Raw genomic sequence first — 17536 nt, 5'->3', positions numbered from 1 at the left:
GCTGCCCCCGTGGCTACACAGCAGCTAACTTATATAAACTATAGTAGTCTTTCTGAGGCAAACACACCAGTTGTAGCAATGTAGGGCAACAGTACATTATATTGTTATTACTTTTATACACTTTCATTTTTTGGTGTTACTGTTCCTTTAATGACTACAGTCAACTGTCAAAACCCTGTTGTTTCCATGTTTGTTGCTAGGAAAGTTGCTTCTGTGTGAAAGTAAATTAAAAAATCAGAAATGGTTAGTGATGTATTCTGCTACAATTTGGCATGGTATGAACTGTTTTCCTGCATGAGTTATGTTCATTCTATAATTTTGTGTATATATAAATATTTTTATATGAATTATATCTATGGAGAACATAAAATAGTACACAAATATAGCTTTGTAAATTGAATTATTTGCAAGGCGAACTCAGGAAATGGTGTCATGACCTTGTTTTCTAAGGTATAAAATATTCATATTTATGAAAAATGACTGTCTCCCAGTTAGACATTTTGCACTTTGTAGAAATGTGGCAGACAGTGTAAATGATGTAAATATTTTTTCAACATTTTGGCAGCTCTCTTTGAATCAAAACACAGTTTCTTTGGCCTGTCCTTACCTTATAAGGGCTCTGGCACACGGGGAGATTGCACACGCTGCGCAGGCGATTTGCCGAAATCACCTGTGCAGCGTGTGCCATCCCACTGGCGACTTATATTTTCGCCGGTGGGATGGTAGTTCGGGGAGATTAGTCGCCTGCGAACAGGGAAATTTGTCAATGGCGACTAATCTCCCCGTGTGCCAGAGCCCTAAACAGTGCCTGTTATGTAGATTAAGTCTCAGGGGTTTAGGTTTTGTCAGAGAAATCTGTACTGCAGCAAAATTCTAGCTTTTTAGGCTAGGTTTTCTAATTCCATAAAATTTAGCTTTATTCTATAGAAAAACATAAATCACATATTGGCCACATTGTCATCATCTGCTGTAGCCTTATCTGGTGGAGATTACCAAAAGCAGTCAGACGGTAGAGTGAGAAATTGAGCCAGCTGATTGCTCTCTAAACTTTTGAGTTCAGGGCTTGGGAAGGCTAATTGCTGTGCAAACTGACTTGTATACAATCTCCTGTTCTTGCATGATTGCTCAGAGCTGGTTTGTGTCCTGCAAAGCAGACTGAGGACTCCTGGATTCCACAGAGACAAGATAGTATTGTATGAGAAATACATGTGGCTGAGGTCATAACAAACAAGAACTTAATTTTCACAAAACAAAAAAAACAGGGAAAGAAAGTAGCTGCACATTCTCTACAGGATTAAATTTATAATTAAACCTTATTGGGTACCCTTTTTTAGACTTCAGGAACCTGTCTATGCTTGTGTTTGTGCATGTTTTCATTTGAAGGAAAGCTATACCTAATTTACAAGCTGTTACGGGAACTGAATTTGTGAAATTGTGGAAAAGGAAACACACTGCAAGGGTTTCAGAGTTCTGCATGAGCAAAAAACATTTCAGTACACATTTATGAATTTTTCAAAATTCTTATGCGTATTAAGGCAACACACATCTTGGTTATATTTTTCTTTTCATATAAGCTTTTGTTATTGATTCCAATAAAACTGCTAAAGTTGTTTAATACCTTTTGTTTGCGGTCATATGCATCTTAATAATGTAATGGACAAGCAATGAATATAATGTATTTTGTCCCCAGACAATCACAGACTGTTAATCCTGTTCGTCGAAGATCTTCAACCAGAGTATCACTGGTAAGAAAATCAAGCCTTTTATTAGTGAGTAACACAGATCCTACTGTACTGTCCATGCCTTCTAAACAATGGCCTTGTATCTTTTTGTAGCCAAAGCACCAGCCTTACATGATGCCTCCACACCAGATGCACTATAATGGACATTACGAGCCGTATACTTCTTCCCAAGGTGAGTGATACTTCATGTGTATGGATTTTTATGAGGTGATAGATAAACATTGAATAACTGGATATGTTTGTAAAGCTTTTAATGCAAGACCTTAATACTAAGGTTTAATAGTTAGGATTGCTTTTGCTTAATGATGTGCGAACATCTAATATGGTTTTGCCACTTATCCTAGAAAAGTTCATCAAAAGGGCATGCTCATGGACAGGTGTCTGAACTGTTCTTTATTTTAATTTAAAAAATCCACTAAAATAATAAATGCCACTGAAGCAACACATCAACAATCTAAGCAGTCTTTAAAGGAGAAGGAAAGGCTGATAAAGAGTTAATCTCAAGCTGCAGGCATACCTTCAGTTCTCTCAATAGTGCCCTTAAGTCTTCCCATATTTCACCTGTTCAGATGATCAGAAGCCAAACAGGAAGAAAAAACGCTGAGCTGTGTAAATAAAATTCCCATAATGCCTCGCTCCTGCACCAAGACCCAGACCGGTGTACATACTCAGTTTGTAAGACTGAGTCAGCTTCCTGCTGATTGGCTCAGATCCACATTCCTAAGGGGGGGGAGTGAGTTCTTAGCATTCTTGAGGGAGGGGGGAGCAAGAGAGGAGAGAGCTGCATGTCTCTGGCAGAGGAAAACAGACACAGAACTCACACAGAACAGAGTGCAGTGTTTCTGTGAGTGCTTATGGCTGTATTTACATAGACCTTTCTGATAAAGCTTACTTGGTTTTTACCTTTCCTTCTTGTTTAAGTTGCATTGCCTCATAAAAATGAGGCCTTCTATATTTTCCTTACAACTGCTAGTGTGGGTCTTATTAGAGTCATTCCTGTCCACTTCCTTGCAGTATCTTTTCTGTGAGGAGACTAAAATTAACCCAAAATTATTTTTTGCCTGACTTCTGCCCCATCACAGAATTAGTATTGTGTTTGTGGCAGGTTTGTACAGGCGCAAACATTTTTCAGCAAACCACCAGAAGAAAAATACTGAAAAATTATCATGGGTTAATACTTAAAAAGGGCCACATCAAATGGACCTCTGAAATCCATCTGAGGTCTAAATTGGCCATAATTACAAAGTTTTAGGTTGCTTATTGATCCTATGCCTGAGTTCTGAGATTGTATGAGCTGCAAAGTTTACAAATTTTGCAGCCTCGGCAGAAAATGCAGGACTTGGCAGTTTAGTAGTTAGCTAAATGTAAAGTTATTTTTAGGTTTTAAAGCTGCACGGTCACTCACATCTCTTGCTATATGAATGTCATTCATCTAAATAGGAAATCATTCATCAATTTATAGTTATTTATGGTATGTTATTTATAGTTTTGTCTGTGTTGCTAACTTGCCAATGCAGATAAATAATATATAGTGTGCAGTCGCTCAGCTTGTTGATGGCATTTATCATTTAATTTTTGCAGACAATATCCCAATGTTTGTGAGTAGTCAGAATGGGTATTATTACCACTCCCAGACTAGCCTTGATCGAACACCACATGATTACAATGGTAGAATTCGCAACGGGAGTGTCTATAGTGCACACAGCACCAACTCTCTGAACACCCAGCAGCACTACATGCAACCGTCACCTATGTCATCTAATCCTAGCATCACAGGAAGTGACATCATGAGACCAGAGTACATCCCATCGCACCGCCACAGTGCACTCATCCCACCCTCTTATAGGCCAACACCAGATTATGAGACTGTAATGAGGCAACTGAGCAGGGGCATGGTGCATTCAGAGAGGCAAAGCCACTCAATGCGAAACCTGAACATTGGCAATTCCTATGCTTACAGCAGGCCTGATGCATTGGTTTACAGCCAACCTGAAATCCGGGAGCATGCTCAGTTCGCTCACCCCCAGTCCAATCACTATCCTTTTAACCTGAATTATAGTTTTCACAGCCAGTCCCCCTATCCATATCAAGCTGAGAGGCGTCCAGTTGTAGGAGCAGTAAGTGTACCTGAGCTAACCAATGTTCAACTTCAAGTACAGGATTACACAGCTTCAAACATCATGAAGACTCAGGTGTATCGTCCTCCTCCTCCATATCCTTATCCACGGCCAGCAAATAGCACCCCAGATCTTACTCGACACCACATCAGCAGCAGCAATCCTGATCTCATCACAAGGCGAGTTCACCATTCCGTACAAATGTTTCAGGAAGACAGCCTACCAGTAGCTCATTCTCTTCAAGAAGTAAGCGAGCCCTTGACAGCTGCCCGTCATGCTCGCCTTCAGAAAAGGAACAGCATTGAAATTGCAGGGTTAACTCATAGCTTTGATGGCCTGAGGGTGAAAGAGAGGACCATATCCACATCTGCTGCCAGCGGGACACCACAGAGAATACTTTCAAGTGAATCTCAGACTGTCATCATGGAAAGAACGAAAGAGGAGCAGGGTGAAGACTCTGAACGAGGAGGGTATGGTCACAAGAAATCACTTTCTGATGCCACCATGCTAATTCATAGCAGTGAGGATGATGATGAAGAGACCGAAGAAGATAACCGAACCAGCATTACTCAAGCGCCCTTGTTCTATGATAGGGCACAGCTGCGTACTGTAATGGAAACATACTCTGATGAGCTGGAACCAAATTACACCTACAGCTCTGCTTCTGCCAATCATCTGCACATATATGAGCACAAAAAACAAGAGGAGGTGGAGAAGGAAATGAGGCCTAAAGTTGTAAGCCCAGTGCAATTTTCTGGTGATTTTCAACCTAATAGGAGGGGAGAGGGCAACATACCGCCTTCAGCATCTGAGTCAGACCTCACTGCAGTCGGCATAAGGTATAGACCTAAGAAGGATCCAGTAAAAAAGAGGCCAGTGTCTGAAGTCCTCTCAGGAAAGAAGGATATTGTGGAAGGACTGCCACCTTCTGGAGTAAGTAGACTGAATTTCCTATATTTTAACTTATTCCCAATATATTTTATGTGCCTGTACCTGTTTCACTTTTCCAGGACAGCTTCATTGTGGTAATTTTGTAGCCTTCCTGATAGACGCGTTGTCCATGTTCATTTATAGTGTGCCCCTTTTCATCCTTTCTGATGATTCAGTCAAGTCAGTTGCTTTCTAGTATTTGACTTTCACAGGACAGTAGAAGAGTAGAGGATGTCCGTCTCTTCACTAATTGCCCCTAATCTATTTGAGATGACAAAGGACTGAATTATCCTCACCCTATCCTAAGAATAATATGAGACTGGAATGCTGGTGCTTGACCATGTATTCATCTATTGTATTATCCCAGTACCTTTGCAATTTACCAGCATTTTGGCCAGCTACTGTCTTACATTGCCTGTTATAATAAAAGTTTTTAGTTTTAACATTATTATCTCTCTAGGGAATTAAAAAGGGCACCCGAATGGAAGCCAAAAAAATTGGTCCTCTGAAAATGGCTGCATGGAATGGTTTATCTTTGTCCCGTATGCCTTTACCAGATGAAGAAAAAGAGGAACCCTCCAGGGCTTCTAATGATGACAGGGTAGTTATCAATAATTCTGTAACACATTTTGACAAATGTTTTATATGCAAACTGTTCCCCTTCCAGCATCCCTCACAGGTAGATGTAAATGGCAATAAATGGCGCATGTGTTTTCTAGAAAGCTGCTCTGCTTTTTTAGTAACTGCTGGGTTTTGTTGGTTACAACACTCTGTTTTATAGCTTGTTATGCATTACATTTGAAATTTTAATTTTTTGGTTTTGCTGTTAACTAAAATGTGTGTGAAAAATATAACCATCCAATTAGCAATTAGATGCTGTAACCCTAACTGAACCCTTATACTATACCCTATACTAATCACCTCTTAATATTTGTAGTGTAAACTGCTGGAACAGAGACTGGAGCAGGGCATGGTGTTCACAGAATATGAACAGATCAGCAAGAAGAGACTGCCAGACAGTGAGTGCTCCATTGCACGTCTTCCTGAGAACTCGGAACGAAATCGATATCAGGATGTGCTGCCCTATGATGATACTAGAGTAGAACTGGTTCCAACCAAAGAAAACAACACTGGTTATATCAATGCCTCCCACATTAAGGTGAGATAAGCATAACGTTCTTGACAGGGTATAACTCTCAAGGCAAAATACTTTATAATAAATTATTTTAAATTTAAAACCGCAAGAGGCAACTTGATGCACTGCAGGTGCTATTAAACCACAGGAAGTTGCCAGTCATTAATCTAAACAACTGAATCTTTAAAAAGTTGTAATAAATGATGATATATGGGTATACTCATTTCCTTTGTCTGGCTGTGTATCAAATGCTTCCCTGTTTCTGCAGGTGACAGTTGGTGGAGTTGAGTGGGATTACATTGCCACACAAGGCCCAATTCAGAGCACATGCCAGGATTTTTGGCAGATGGTCTGGGAACAGGGAATTGCCATAATCGCCATGGTAACGCTGGAAGAAGTAAGTTAGGGTACTGATTTTAGAAACATGAGATGTCTAGTATAGTGGCTCAGCTGTAACTATACATATTTCAGAAAGGAAAAAGCACTGTTATCGGAAATAGCTAATTGTCATCCTTTTAGTGCTTCCTTCATATTTTACTAGCTTCACATATTCTACATTGTTGCTTGTATATTGATTCTGTCTGAGTTTTATAGGATTCTTGTGAACCAAACTATTTGCATATGTACCTGCAAAATGAAAAATAAAGCACCTTCGAGTTATCAGCATGCCTTCCAGCTTAAAGTGTTATTAGCAGACTTTACAGTTTTCCCTCTCTAGGGAAACCTGAATTTCACAGTTCTGTACCAAAGATAAATTGCTGTGCTAATGCCAGTAGTAAAACTTAGCTTTTTTGTATGTTTTAAAGGAAGGTGGTCGTGAAAAAAGTTATCGCTATTGGCCTAGACTTGGCTCAAGGCACAACACTGTCAATTATGGGAGGTTTAAGATCACCACCCGGTTCCGAACTGACTCTGGTTGTTATGCCACCACGGGCTTAAAGATTAAACACCTTCTGTCTGGCCAGGAGAGGACAGTGTGGCACCTTCAGTATACAGATTGGCCAGAACATGGACATCCAGAAGATGTGAAAGGATTCCTCTGTAAGTTCAGCCATTTTTGTCTCATAGCAAATGTATTACTGAAAAGTATGGAAGAGAGAGAGAAAAGTAATATATTCCATTCCATGTGTTCCAGTACATAAATGAGTCTGGGATTCAGCATGCTTCAAACAAAAACATTCTAAAGTCTGAAATTTCTGTTTATTTTTTGCAGCCTATTTGGAAGAGATCCAGTCTGTTCGCCGTCACACAAACAGCACAATCGATCCCAATAGCCCAAACCCCCCAGTGCTTGTGCATTGCAGTGCCGGAGTTGGTCGGACAGGGGTGATCGTTTTGTCTGAAGTTATGATTGCATGTTTGGAACATAATGAGGTGAGCCTTGGTAACTATGCTTGGCTGAGGAACCAGAGTATGTTAATAAGTGGAAAGAACACATTATCCTACATTTTGTAGCAGCTTTGCTAGCAATCAGTTAAGTGTCCATTATAGCATAATTTACTTAGGTAGTACTGGCTACACCTTTCTTTACAGAGATTATGGAGGGTGCAAGCATTCCCAAGTGCTCTAGGCTTTGTCTTGACATTGCCTTATTAACATGGCTACTTTCAGGTGTCTCTGTTGGACTTCCAAAGTAGCTGCTTTTTCAGTTAATATTCTCATATCCCTTTGAACAAAAAACAATATTTTTCATCATAGGCCAAAAAAAACCCAGTTTCCCATAATTAGTAGACGGCATATTCTCAGTCTCTGGTCCCTTTTATGTAGTCAGCAAAAGACACCCTGAAATATTTCTCTGCAATACATCTCTGGCCTCATCTCTGCAACATAAATAATGTAAAGTTTATGGCGTTTACTCTCTTTTAGATGCTGGACATCCCCCTAGTCCTGGACATGCTGCGGCACCAGAGGATGCTAATGGTGCAGACTCTTTCTCAGTACACTTTTGTATATAAAGTCCTGATTCAGTTTCTGAAGAGTTCCCGGCTGATCTGACCTCAACTGGAGTCTTGCCACTGATGAAAGCAGCAAGAAGAGCTCATGAAAGCTCATTTCTTTGTAAAATGGGATGCCCATCCAAGTGGGCAAAAGCCACATACAGTGCCATCCATATGCAAAATAAGCCATGTATTACTGTGGCCAAGACCAAGTATATGGTGCTCAACCTGCATTCTTTGGAAGGCTTGGATGTCAAACAAATCCACATATTTGAGATTGAACTCTGAAATCAGCAGTTCAACACTGGGTTCTGGCAGTTTGGTGTATCTAAGTAGTGGTGACCCAGTGTTTTTCCAATTTGAGTCCTCTAATGAGATTCTGAAATGTAAAAAGGGAAGATCGAAATATTCTCCTGGCGTTTGTTTGGAGTCAGACTGGCCACTGAGATCTATCAGCTTGGATACTTCAGTTTAACCCCATTGCTGAAACTACTGGGTTAGCAGGACAAAAGCTCATTTTATCAGTGTTATTATGCAAAGCTCTGATTTTACTGGTTGAAATCATCTATGATGCTAATGAAGTTTTGAAGCACTTTTTATTCCCATGCTGTCTTATTTATGATGCTGCTTATATTTTAACCCAGTGCTGTTTTAGAAATACATTTTATATTAATGTGCTGTACAGAACGAGGCAAGGGTTGAATGTGACCACAAATTCTGGGTTGATGTTTGAGACTCAAGCACATGCACATATACATTTTAAAGGGAAGTAACAATTCAGTCTACAGACTGAATCTGGTTTATAAACCATTCATTTGCAGACAGGGATTGGTGACTTGAAAATGGAACCACATATGCAAGATTAGCTTTTATACTGAAAATAATGAATTGGATTTAAAGGCCTGAATTAGAAAATGACTATGTCCTTTCCCTCCCTTTTTTATTTTTTAAATACATATAGCCGTCATTTTCACTAAAAGTACTGGCCCCTGTTCCTTGGCCAATTACAGCAGGAATTATAGAATTCTTCCAATAAGTACAGTGAGCACAGTAATCAAACAGTACAACTTAGAATCAGTACTGTCTTGATTAATGTGTATTTAATGAGACAACATGGGCAACTCCGGGCTATGGCAAACATTTGTGTTGATGATAGCCTCCCTGTCCCTGGTTGGAGTGAATCCAGTTAGTAAAAGGCAGCACGCATGCTGCAAGTAACCATCCAACTGCTACTCATATAATCCTGAAAAAAGCAAGACTGCCAGTTACAGTCCATCTTGAAATTGCTGTAATAATAATTAGCACAGCAGTTTATTAAATTTGGATGGTGATTTATTCATATTTGGTACTATTGCTTTCTGCATTGGGCAAGTGATCTGGCAGCTTAGCTTGTGGTTAAGCTGAACTTATACCTGCTGTCGAGCAGTAAAGTTAAGATATAACATACTTCCTGAATTACCTGAATTATTAATTACATCATAGTATATGGTGTCCATTTATCTCCACTAAGGAGTCGGTATGTAAGGACCACAGTAAATTTGACTTTTTTAAACTTTTTTTTCTGTCATGTTACAGATCCATTTCCAAGCATCCCTTGCTCTCAAGCTCATGGATGTCTAGCAAGTATAATTTTCTGATTTTACTATAATTCCCATATGTTGGTCTCAAGGGATCCCTAGGAAATACTGGTATGATTGCAGTATGGCAGCCTGTAGCAGGTGCATTTTAGAAGAGGGTGTTCCAACCTTGGGAAAATTTACATAAGGTGCCTTAAGGTGGATTCCCCACAGTGAATGAGACTTCCTTTGTCCAAAAATAATCAGCCATTGTTATAGTTTAGTAATAGCAATAGATGTAGAACCACAGGTGCCAGGTTCATGCCATAGGGTAATATTTACTGACATTTTTCTTTAATGCGGAAATGAATTTCCATTCCTTCAAAAGGGGCCTAGACAACTTCATGTGTCCCCCCTTCTTTATAACACGGTTTGTTAACGTACAGTATGAATTAAAGTCAGAACTTTTGCTCTCTGTTAGAGAATTAACTCTAGAGCTTTTCTGTTTCATGTAAGTTGTATTATTTCAGTCTGCCTCTGGCAGATAGTGGCATCCTGCTTTATTCAATATTGTGGAAAAGCTGGTCATTTGCAAACGCAACCCCACCTTTGATTGCATTTCCTCTGCAACATGTAATTATATTAACCTTTTCCTGAGAAGGAAATTGGTAATGGAAGGCTGAAATTTATAGGAGACCCAGGGAAAGTGATTTACATATAATGAAAAAGATGGGATTCTTGTATGAGACGCAGAACTCAGTGAGGGGCTGGGAACAGCAATAAGCCATGTAATTGTGAGAACCTGGGGAAATACAGCTTCTGTAGTTTTCTACATCTTCTAATTGTAGCAAGGGAGAAATGCATTTATAGAAATGTATTTGAGTTACGCTGTGAGTTGTCTCTTCCATACCGACAGTGCACATGATTTGTAAATGTACTTTAAAGCTGTAGTTTACTTTTTCTTAAAAGAGGCGTTAAAAATGTATTTCAAAAAGGTAATGTTACGTATACCTTTGTTTGACATGATGGTGTGATACATTTATGGGTATTTCCTAGTCTAAACAGCTTTAGCATTGCCTATGCACATGCAGTTATACAGGATACAGTGTCCATGTAAATTTGACCAATGTACCTCTTCCCAGTATACCTCCAGATTCAGTGATCCCACTGGGAAGTGGGTCCCAGAATTTGTTCTTTTTGTAATGTAAGAAAATACAGTTTTAAGCAACATTATAATATGCAACAGAAAAAATACAGTATTGAAAATTTTAATTAATGTCCCTTTCTGTTCTCTGCAATCCTGGTTCAGGGTAGGTAGGGTAATGAGGACCAACCAGTCAACAGAATCAGATTAAAGTTGAAGAGAGGTGAAATGAGCCAAAAAGCACTCTTAAGGTGGGTACCAATGACAGGCCTCTCCGACTGACATCTGGCCTAAAATCGGGCAGATCTCCATTGGGCATGTTTGATTTTTCTGTTGGCTCAGGGACTGCATTGGCTCGATGCAGTCCCCGAACCAACGGCACCTTTTTTATTTTGACCGCTAGGGCCAAACAGTCCAACTGGCCTGATATCGCCCACCCCGTAGGTGGGCATATCTGGAGAAGATCCCCTCACTTGGCGACCTCGCCAAATGAGTGGATCTTAGTGTATTTCAGCTTTACTGTGCAACAATTGAAAGCTGCCTTATAACCCCTGATTACCAGACCTGTAAAGAATAGGATTGGAGTCTTTGCTGGAAGATGGCGGAATTCTGCCACATTGCTTCAACAGTCAGAACCAGTAGCACAGAAGGGAACAGATAAATACAGATAGCAGCAGTTCTCAAACATAACATTAAAACCACAAATGAATGCATATTGGGAAGTTGCGTAGAATGACTTTTTCTTTCATTATGCAAAGTTTGTTGTATTTGTTATTTGGGTGGATTTTCCCTTTAAAAGAACCATGTATAAATGCTTACGTAGCATATTTTGTGGGAATATTCATATACATTGATGGTTTTTATTAGTTTATGTACTGGTAACTCCTGCTATATAATTATTTCTCCAATGAAAGACAAGGCAGAGCCCTTCTTTAACTCTTAGGTAAACATTTTCCATTTGCAAAACTATCCGTATTCCCTCACTTTTTGAGTCTCCCAAATTTTCAACTAATCTATTCCCCGGTCTCCCGTTGTTTATGTAGATCCCTCAGGTTCCCCATTGTTTGAACAATCACTTTGCATGCACAATGATCATTCCCTAATGTCACTGCACATAAGCCAGGCCCGCAAAATATCTGTGGTGTGCTGCGCACACTGCATTATCCCCCAGCACCACAGCAGTATAGTTTGACAGCTCTGCATTTGACTTCTGTAAGGAAGTAGCCCCATGGCTACTGATAATCAGAGTGAACTGTCTTGTTTGCATGGTTTATAGAAGCAAGTAAGGGGTTTAATATGATGTATTGTATAGTTCTATGGTATATAAGAAGGGCTAGCCGGCAAAATTACTTTAATGCATGAGATAATGGGTCTGAAGTATCTGCACAGGTGTGATTTCCTAAAGGGTCAAACCATTTTTCCATCCTGCTTAGGATGATAAATCATGCAGGGCAGGTTTAGCAAGTTTGCTGCAAGTCTAGTCACCTGTTTAAAAGCAAACTTTATCTTGGCTGCTATTGGTTACTGCATCTGGGCAAATATGTGTCTTTCATTACGCATGCCATCAAGGACAATCCTGAGCAATATTGCATTGCTATTATAACCAAGTTCCAATGTTTATAACATGACTTCAGTTATATGTTTCCTTTATTTTGGCTATTTCCTATGTGTGATTTAAAGGATTATAGAATGTGTCTATAATAATGTACATTTCACAATGATGACAATCTGTAAAAGTAAGTAAAGGGACTACAGATATTTTGAAGGAAAAATGTAGAAATGTGTTTTGAGATCTTTGTTACTGCAGTGCAGCAGTATGAGGTGACTGTTGGACGTTGTAGTTGGAATACGAGTGATGTATGTAGAAGGATGGGAGTGTAGTACGGAGTAGTAGTGGAGTCAGTACGGAAGTATGTGTATTAGCAGTGTGGGTAACACCTTTGCTTGGGATTTTATGGTATTGAAGAAAATGTTCAAATTCCATTGATGTGGCCTTTATATACAGTATATATTTGCTGAAGCTTCCCAGGTTTCAGAGCCTTTCAACAGACAGATACATGGTAGGGGCTTGTATGCATTGCCGTCTTTTCTTTCTAGGGCATGGTGCCACAGCAATGTCACTTTCAGCCATTAAGAATGTGCTACTTTTGACCTTACAGTGCCTACATGAAAGTGCCTGGTGCTGAAGAGAGCATCCCGAGGGAATATCTGGGCAGACCACATGGATACTGCCACAATGGGGGGATTGGTGTTAAACAGCTCATTTGCCTGTAGTGCAAAGAGTGGGCAAACTGAAGGAAATAAGGAGCATTTTAGACTCTCCTCAGTTAAAGAGCCTCCATCTGTTTGGGCTGGCTAAAGACACTGATCAGTTCCTAAACTTTGCCTGGTTCATCCAGCAGTAAGATTGTCTTACTTTATCAATATGTCTCATTACATAGAACTATGTAAACTAACAAGAACCTTTGTGTCTGTTGTGTATTACTGTAATTTAATAACCATTTTAATACAGGTTGAGGAGCCCTAAAGAAATACACAGCTACCGGTATACCTTAGAAATTAGAAGTTGGCAAAGGGTGCACTACTGATAAGAGGCATAGAAAAATATAAGATGATGTGATTTTTGGATAAAAAAAAGGTATGCAGGTCACCTCCCCCCCCAAGTCTAGTAAGACTTCACCCATGATATGGAATCATCCATAAGATGATTTTTCACTCCATAAAAGGGTTTTTTCCTGCAACACAGCACTGTGCTGCTCAGCTCCTTGTATTTGGTAGGAAATAAAAGAAGTAGGCCCTGTGGTGCTGGAGAACTCGACAGAAGTCAGATGCCATTTTGAGACTACGTCTCCAAACATATATTCTGGAACACTTACTAACAGTCTGTATGTATGAGCTATGTGTATAATAATGGACAATCCCTGCAGCTAAGACACTGTAACAGTGTAAAAATTGTGTGAGATAGAAAAAAGTGCTTGTTTTACCAAATACATGTAATATATGTAATATTTTATGCAAAATGAACATAGTATATTTTTGCCATGAAAATAAATATTTGAAGTGTTTACTTGCATTGGTGTTTCAATTTCATGAAAGTATTTCATTAAAGAACTTGTCAGTACAGGTATGGGACCTGTTGGCTCTCCATAACTTGTATGTAATGTAATTTTAGTAGGCTTAGTTGGGATGAAGTACTGTTTCATTTCAGCAAATGACATTGATTAAAATGGCCTGTCCAGGAGATGGCCTTCCTGTATTCCAGAGCTTTTATTATAAGGTGTTTCCAGATTACTGATCCCATACCTGTAGTATATATTATTGTATTCACTACACTGTATATTACTGATTCGCACATGTTGTTTGCTGGTTTGTGGGTGACACAGGACAAACATCTGGTAGTGCAGTGCAGGTGGTGATTGGAGCTTTTCCTCCATGACTCTTGCTACCTTTATAGCCAGCCTCACTAGCTGTATTTGCTTAATTGCTTCTTTTAAGGGAATTTATAAACTACAACAGGGCTATAGTATAGGCTTAAACAAATCTAGTAAAAATTAAGAAAAACACATGGTGAACCTTTAAAGCAAATTGCCTTTACATAGTACAGGTATGGTATCCCTTATCCAAAACCAGTTATCCAGAAAGTTCTGAATAACGGAAAGGCCACCTCCCATAGACTCCATTATAAGCAAATAATTCTAATTTTTCCTTTTTCTCTGTAATAATAAAACAGAGCCTTGTACTTGATCCCAACTAAGATACAATTAATTATTGGAGGCAAAACAATCCTATTGGGTTTATTTAACATTTTAATGATTTATAGCAGACTTAAGTCATGGAGATCCAAATTACAGAAAGATCCCTTATCCCGAAAACACCAGGTCACGAGCATTCTGGCTAACCGGTCCCATACCTCTATTATAAAAGATATTATTTAACGTAAGCTGGCAACTACTTGTTTGTACAAGTACAAGCTCTGCAATAACTGTGTACTCTCACCACTAGCAGCAATGTGTTACACTGAGGTACCACACTTCATTTACAGGATATTATTTTATAAAGCCACAAACGGACCCTATTGTTCACTTAGCCTATATGAAAAATCACTTTGGAGTAATTTCAATTAAAAAAAAAAATATTGGCATGTTAAATATTTATTTTTAAAATATACAGTGAAGGAGGTAAACGTGGCCATACACGCTGGGCGACCTCGCCAAACAAGTTGGCAAAATCGGGCCTATTGATCAAATTGCAACCACGGTATAGGAGCTGTCAGACCAATAACCACTTCAATGAGCCAATGAGGTCCCCAATCATATGGGAAAATCAAACCTGTCCAATTTTTGGCCAGATATCGGTTGGGGGTCCCTATACAGAGGCAGATAAGCAGCTGAATCTGTCTGAAGGACTCAAACTGGCCGCTTAAATCTGCCAGTGTATAGGAGGTTCTCCCTGGCCACTGACAGTGTCATTGATATCTTAACATGTTAATACACAACCAGATATAACGACTGGAATAAAAGGATACATTATCTATACAAACATGGACATAAACTAGTGGAAACTTACTTTTTGTTAACACACTTTTAGTTAAGGCAGTGTAATAAATCTAAAAACCAGAGTTAAGAAGTTTGCAAATGTTATATTACATCATTTCCTGATATTAAACATTTTATTCTTCCCCCCATTGTTGAGTTTCAAACACGGAAAGACTTATTTAAAAAAAAAAAAAAATTATTAATAAAAGTACAGAATACTTGGTCTAATTTGTTGTCTAACCTTTAATTTGTAAACATAATAGGGCAAAAATTGACAATCTGTTTTCAAGAACAAAAAGCCATTTAAATACTCTAGGGAGGGGTTTGGGGTTTCTAACTTTTTTCAAGATTTAAGATGTGTGTTTTTCTGTGACAATTCCGAATCTGAAAACTCTCCATTTAAAACCTGTCAAGGTCATGTAGTCAAGTCAATGGCAGATGTCCCTTCCCTAGAAATTTTTCTTTGTTTCAAACTTTGAGTGTTTTGGATTGAGTTTTTGACGCTGGTTTTGTGTGACAATTCAAAAAAATGTATCATGTGACAAGTCGAAAAAGTCTTATCCATGGAAATGAGTTTGTGGTTAAAAAAAATAAATAAGATAAATTAAAGTTTTAGTAAATCTGTCCCTAAATGTTTGTTTTTTTTCTCCAGGAATAGTAAACACATTTATTTACCTCATTACAGTCGTAAAACTTTTAACAGCTAAATGTCTGAACTGTTTCCCAAGAGCCATCACCCAAAGACCTATTGGAGGGTAATGATCACAGTGAAGTTGGGGCCCCGTGGGTGTAGCAGTCTCCTGAGTTCACTAAGTGCGGTAGGACCCTATGCCAAATCTCACTCAGTTTCCAACACCTGAGTAACGCATGATGCACAGCAAGGGTTTTAAAGGATATATAGGTAAATGTAAAGTGGGCAGTCCAGAAATGATGTGGGGTCCACCTGCAATATTCAAGTGCTGTGCTCTGTCAAACTTAAATGCAGCTTTTACAGCACAATTTAAGCAGATGGAGGGCAGCATACATTTGTTCTCACAAATATTTTACTTTAAGTTGCATACAGTGTTTTGGATCTCCAGGGTGAAGTGCTGCTTAAGAGGCTGCTTGAGAGGCTCCAGGAGGCCTGAAACATGTGTAAAGATTAAGGTAAAAGAGGAGTTGTTGTGGGTAGCCCTCCATCTACTTAAACTTTGTTGTATATGAGGAGTGTGGCACACGTTGGCAGGATGACCAGCACCATTTTGTCCAGGAAAGTCTGTTTCAAGCTAAAGAGGATTCAATAAACACAAAATGAAGATATAATAAAACATCTACAGTTATGCAGGTTACTTTTTGGTTAGAAAGTCACTGAAAGCATTTTTCCAAGCCCATTCAATATTGCTGCAAATTACTGTGTGCCATTCTAGGAGATTCTGGCAGTGATATTTGCAGGACTAGAAAGATAAATAAAGGGATACATATTAAAACTATCATAATAACACAACTGAAATTGAAACTGTAAACTTTTGTTTTTGCTGAAATGCCACTTTATATGAAGCTGTAGTACAATACCCGTATATTAGATCTAAGACTTCAATAACCTTCATGAATAAAGGTTCACAAATGATCTACAGTCATTTTGCTCCAGTGTCCCCAGCCCAGAAGCCAGGGTATTAGCTGCCTAATCAGGTATTGAACTCTCTCCTTCCTTTATGTTAAACATTTCAGAAAATCTTTGTTGCAGGTCATCAATTGCCAGTGATTGATCCCCTTCTTCAGGGTCACTGTCACCTTTGTTCAGATCAGCTGATGTACTGAGGGTTTCAAGCAGTGAAGCATGCTGTTCACTCTCAGAATCGACTGCAGGAAAACTGCCAAGGTCAGTAGTGTTATCTGATGTGAGAAGCCCATCATAATGTAATGGAGTATCTGCTTTACATTCCCTCCTGAAGGTTTCAGCATCTCTTTCATACAAAGAAACATCACTGTGTTCTTGGGAGCCTTCATTGCATGCCATATCTTGTAGAAAGTGATCAATGTCCCTAGAGCGATTTACTGTTCTTGAGGGTTCATCTACTAACGTCCTAAACTCACTGGAGTGGTTTGTCTCACTGCAGCCCAAATCTTTCCTCAGGTTGTCCAGGAGGTAGCACATTTTCCCCTGTAATCCAGGAAACAAAATGACAATAAGTCTGAAAGCAAATTCATCTAAAATAAAAGGCCAAATAAATACAATAACTATAAAGCTGGCCATACAGTCAGATTTTACTTTAATTCAATGGTCTAAAACAGTGCTGTCCAACTTCTACGGTGCCGAGGGCCGGAATTTCTCTAGCATACATGGTGGAGGTCCGCTAATGGAAGCCAGTTTTGACCACTCCCCTTTTTGAAACCACACCCACTTCAAACCACACCTATTTTATCACAATGGTGGTAGCACAGCAAAATCCCAAATGCTTGG

The 17536-nt window shown here is 39.2% G+C and overlaps 2 protein-coding genes across 5 annotated transcripts in view; one reads left to right on the top strand and one right to left on the bottom strand.

The window, feature by feature from the left end:
- ptpn21 (protein tyrosine phosphatase non-receptor type 21) overlaps window positions 1-13628 on the top strand; it is a 42020-nt gene extending 28392 nt beyond the window's left edge. For 2 of the 3 annotated variants that reach the window (XM_012967930.3, XM_012967931.3), the window contains 9 exons: window positions 1691-1745; window positions 1836-1914; window positions 3324-4792; window positions 5250-5390; window positions 5727-5948; window positions 6193-6321; window positions 6731-6965; window positions 7138-7298; window positions 7791-13628. In XM_012967930.3, the coding sequence (XP_012823384.2) occupies window positions 1691-1745; window positions 1836-1914; window positions 3324-4792; window positions 5250-5390; window positions 5727-5948; window positions 6193-6321; window positions 6731-6965; window positions 7138-7298; window positions 7791-7919 (2620 nt within the window). In that variant the 3' untranslated portion in view covers window positions 7920-13628. 3 annotated transcript variants of the gene reach the window in all.
- Window positions 13629-15319: 1691 nt separating this feature from the next.
- Window positions 15320-17536, bottom strand: part of spata7 (spermatogenesis associated 7) — a 28326-nt gene continuing 26109 nt past the window's right edge. For both annotated transcript variants that reach the window (XM_002933195.5, XM_018096862.2), the window contains one exon: window positions 15320-17236. In XM_002933195.5, the coding sequence (XP_002933241.3) occupies window positions 16757-17236 (480 nt within the window). In that variant the 3' untranslated portion in view covers window positions 15320-16756. The remainder of the gene's footprint in view (window positions 17237-17536) is intronic.

The sequence above is a fragment of the Xenopus tropicalis genome, chromosome 8 (assembly GCF_000004195.4).
Source record: "Xenopus tropicalis strain Nigerian chromosome 8, UCB_Xtro_10.0, whole genome shotgun sequence".
NCBI classification, from domain to species: domain Eukaryota; kingdom Metazoa; phylum Chordata; class Amphibia; order Anura; family Pipidae; genus Xenopus; species Xenopus tropicalis.
This window is presented reverse-complemented; position numbering and strand designations above follow the sequence as displayed.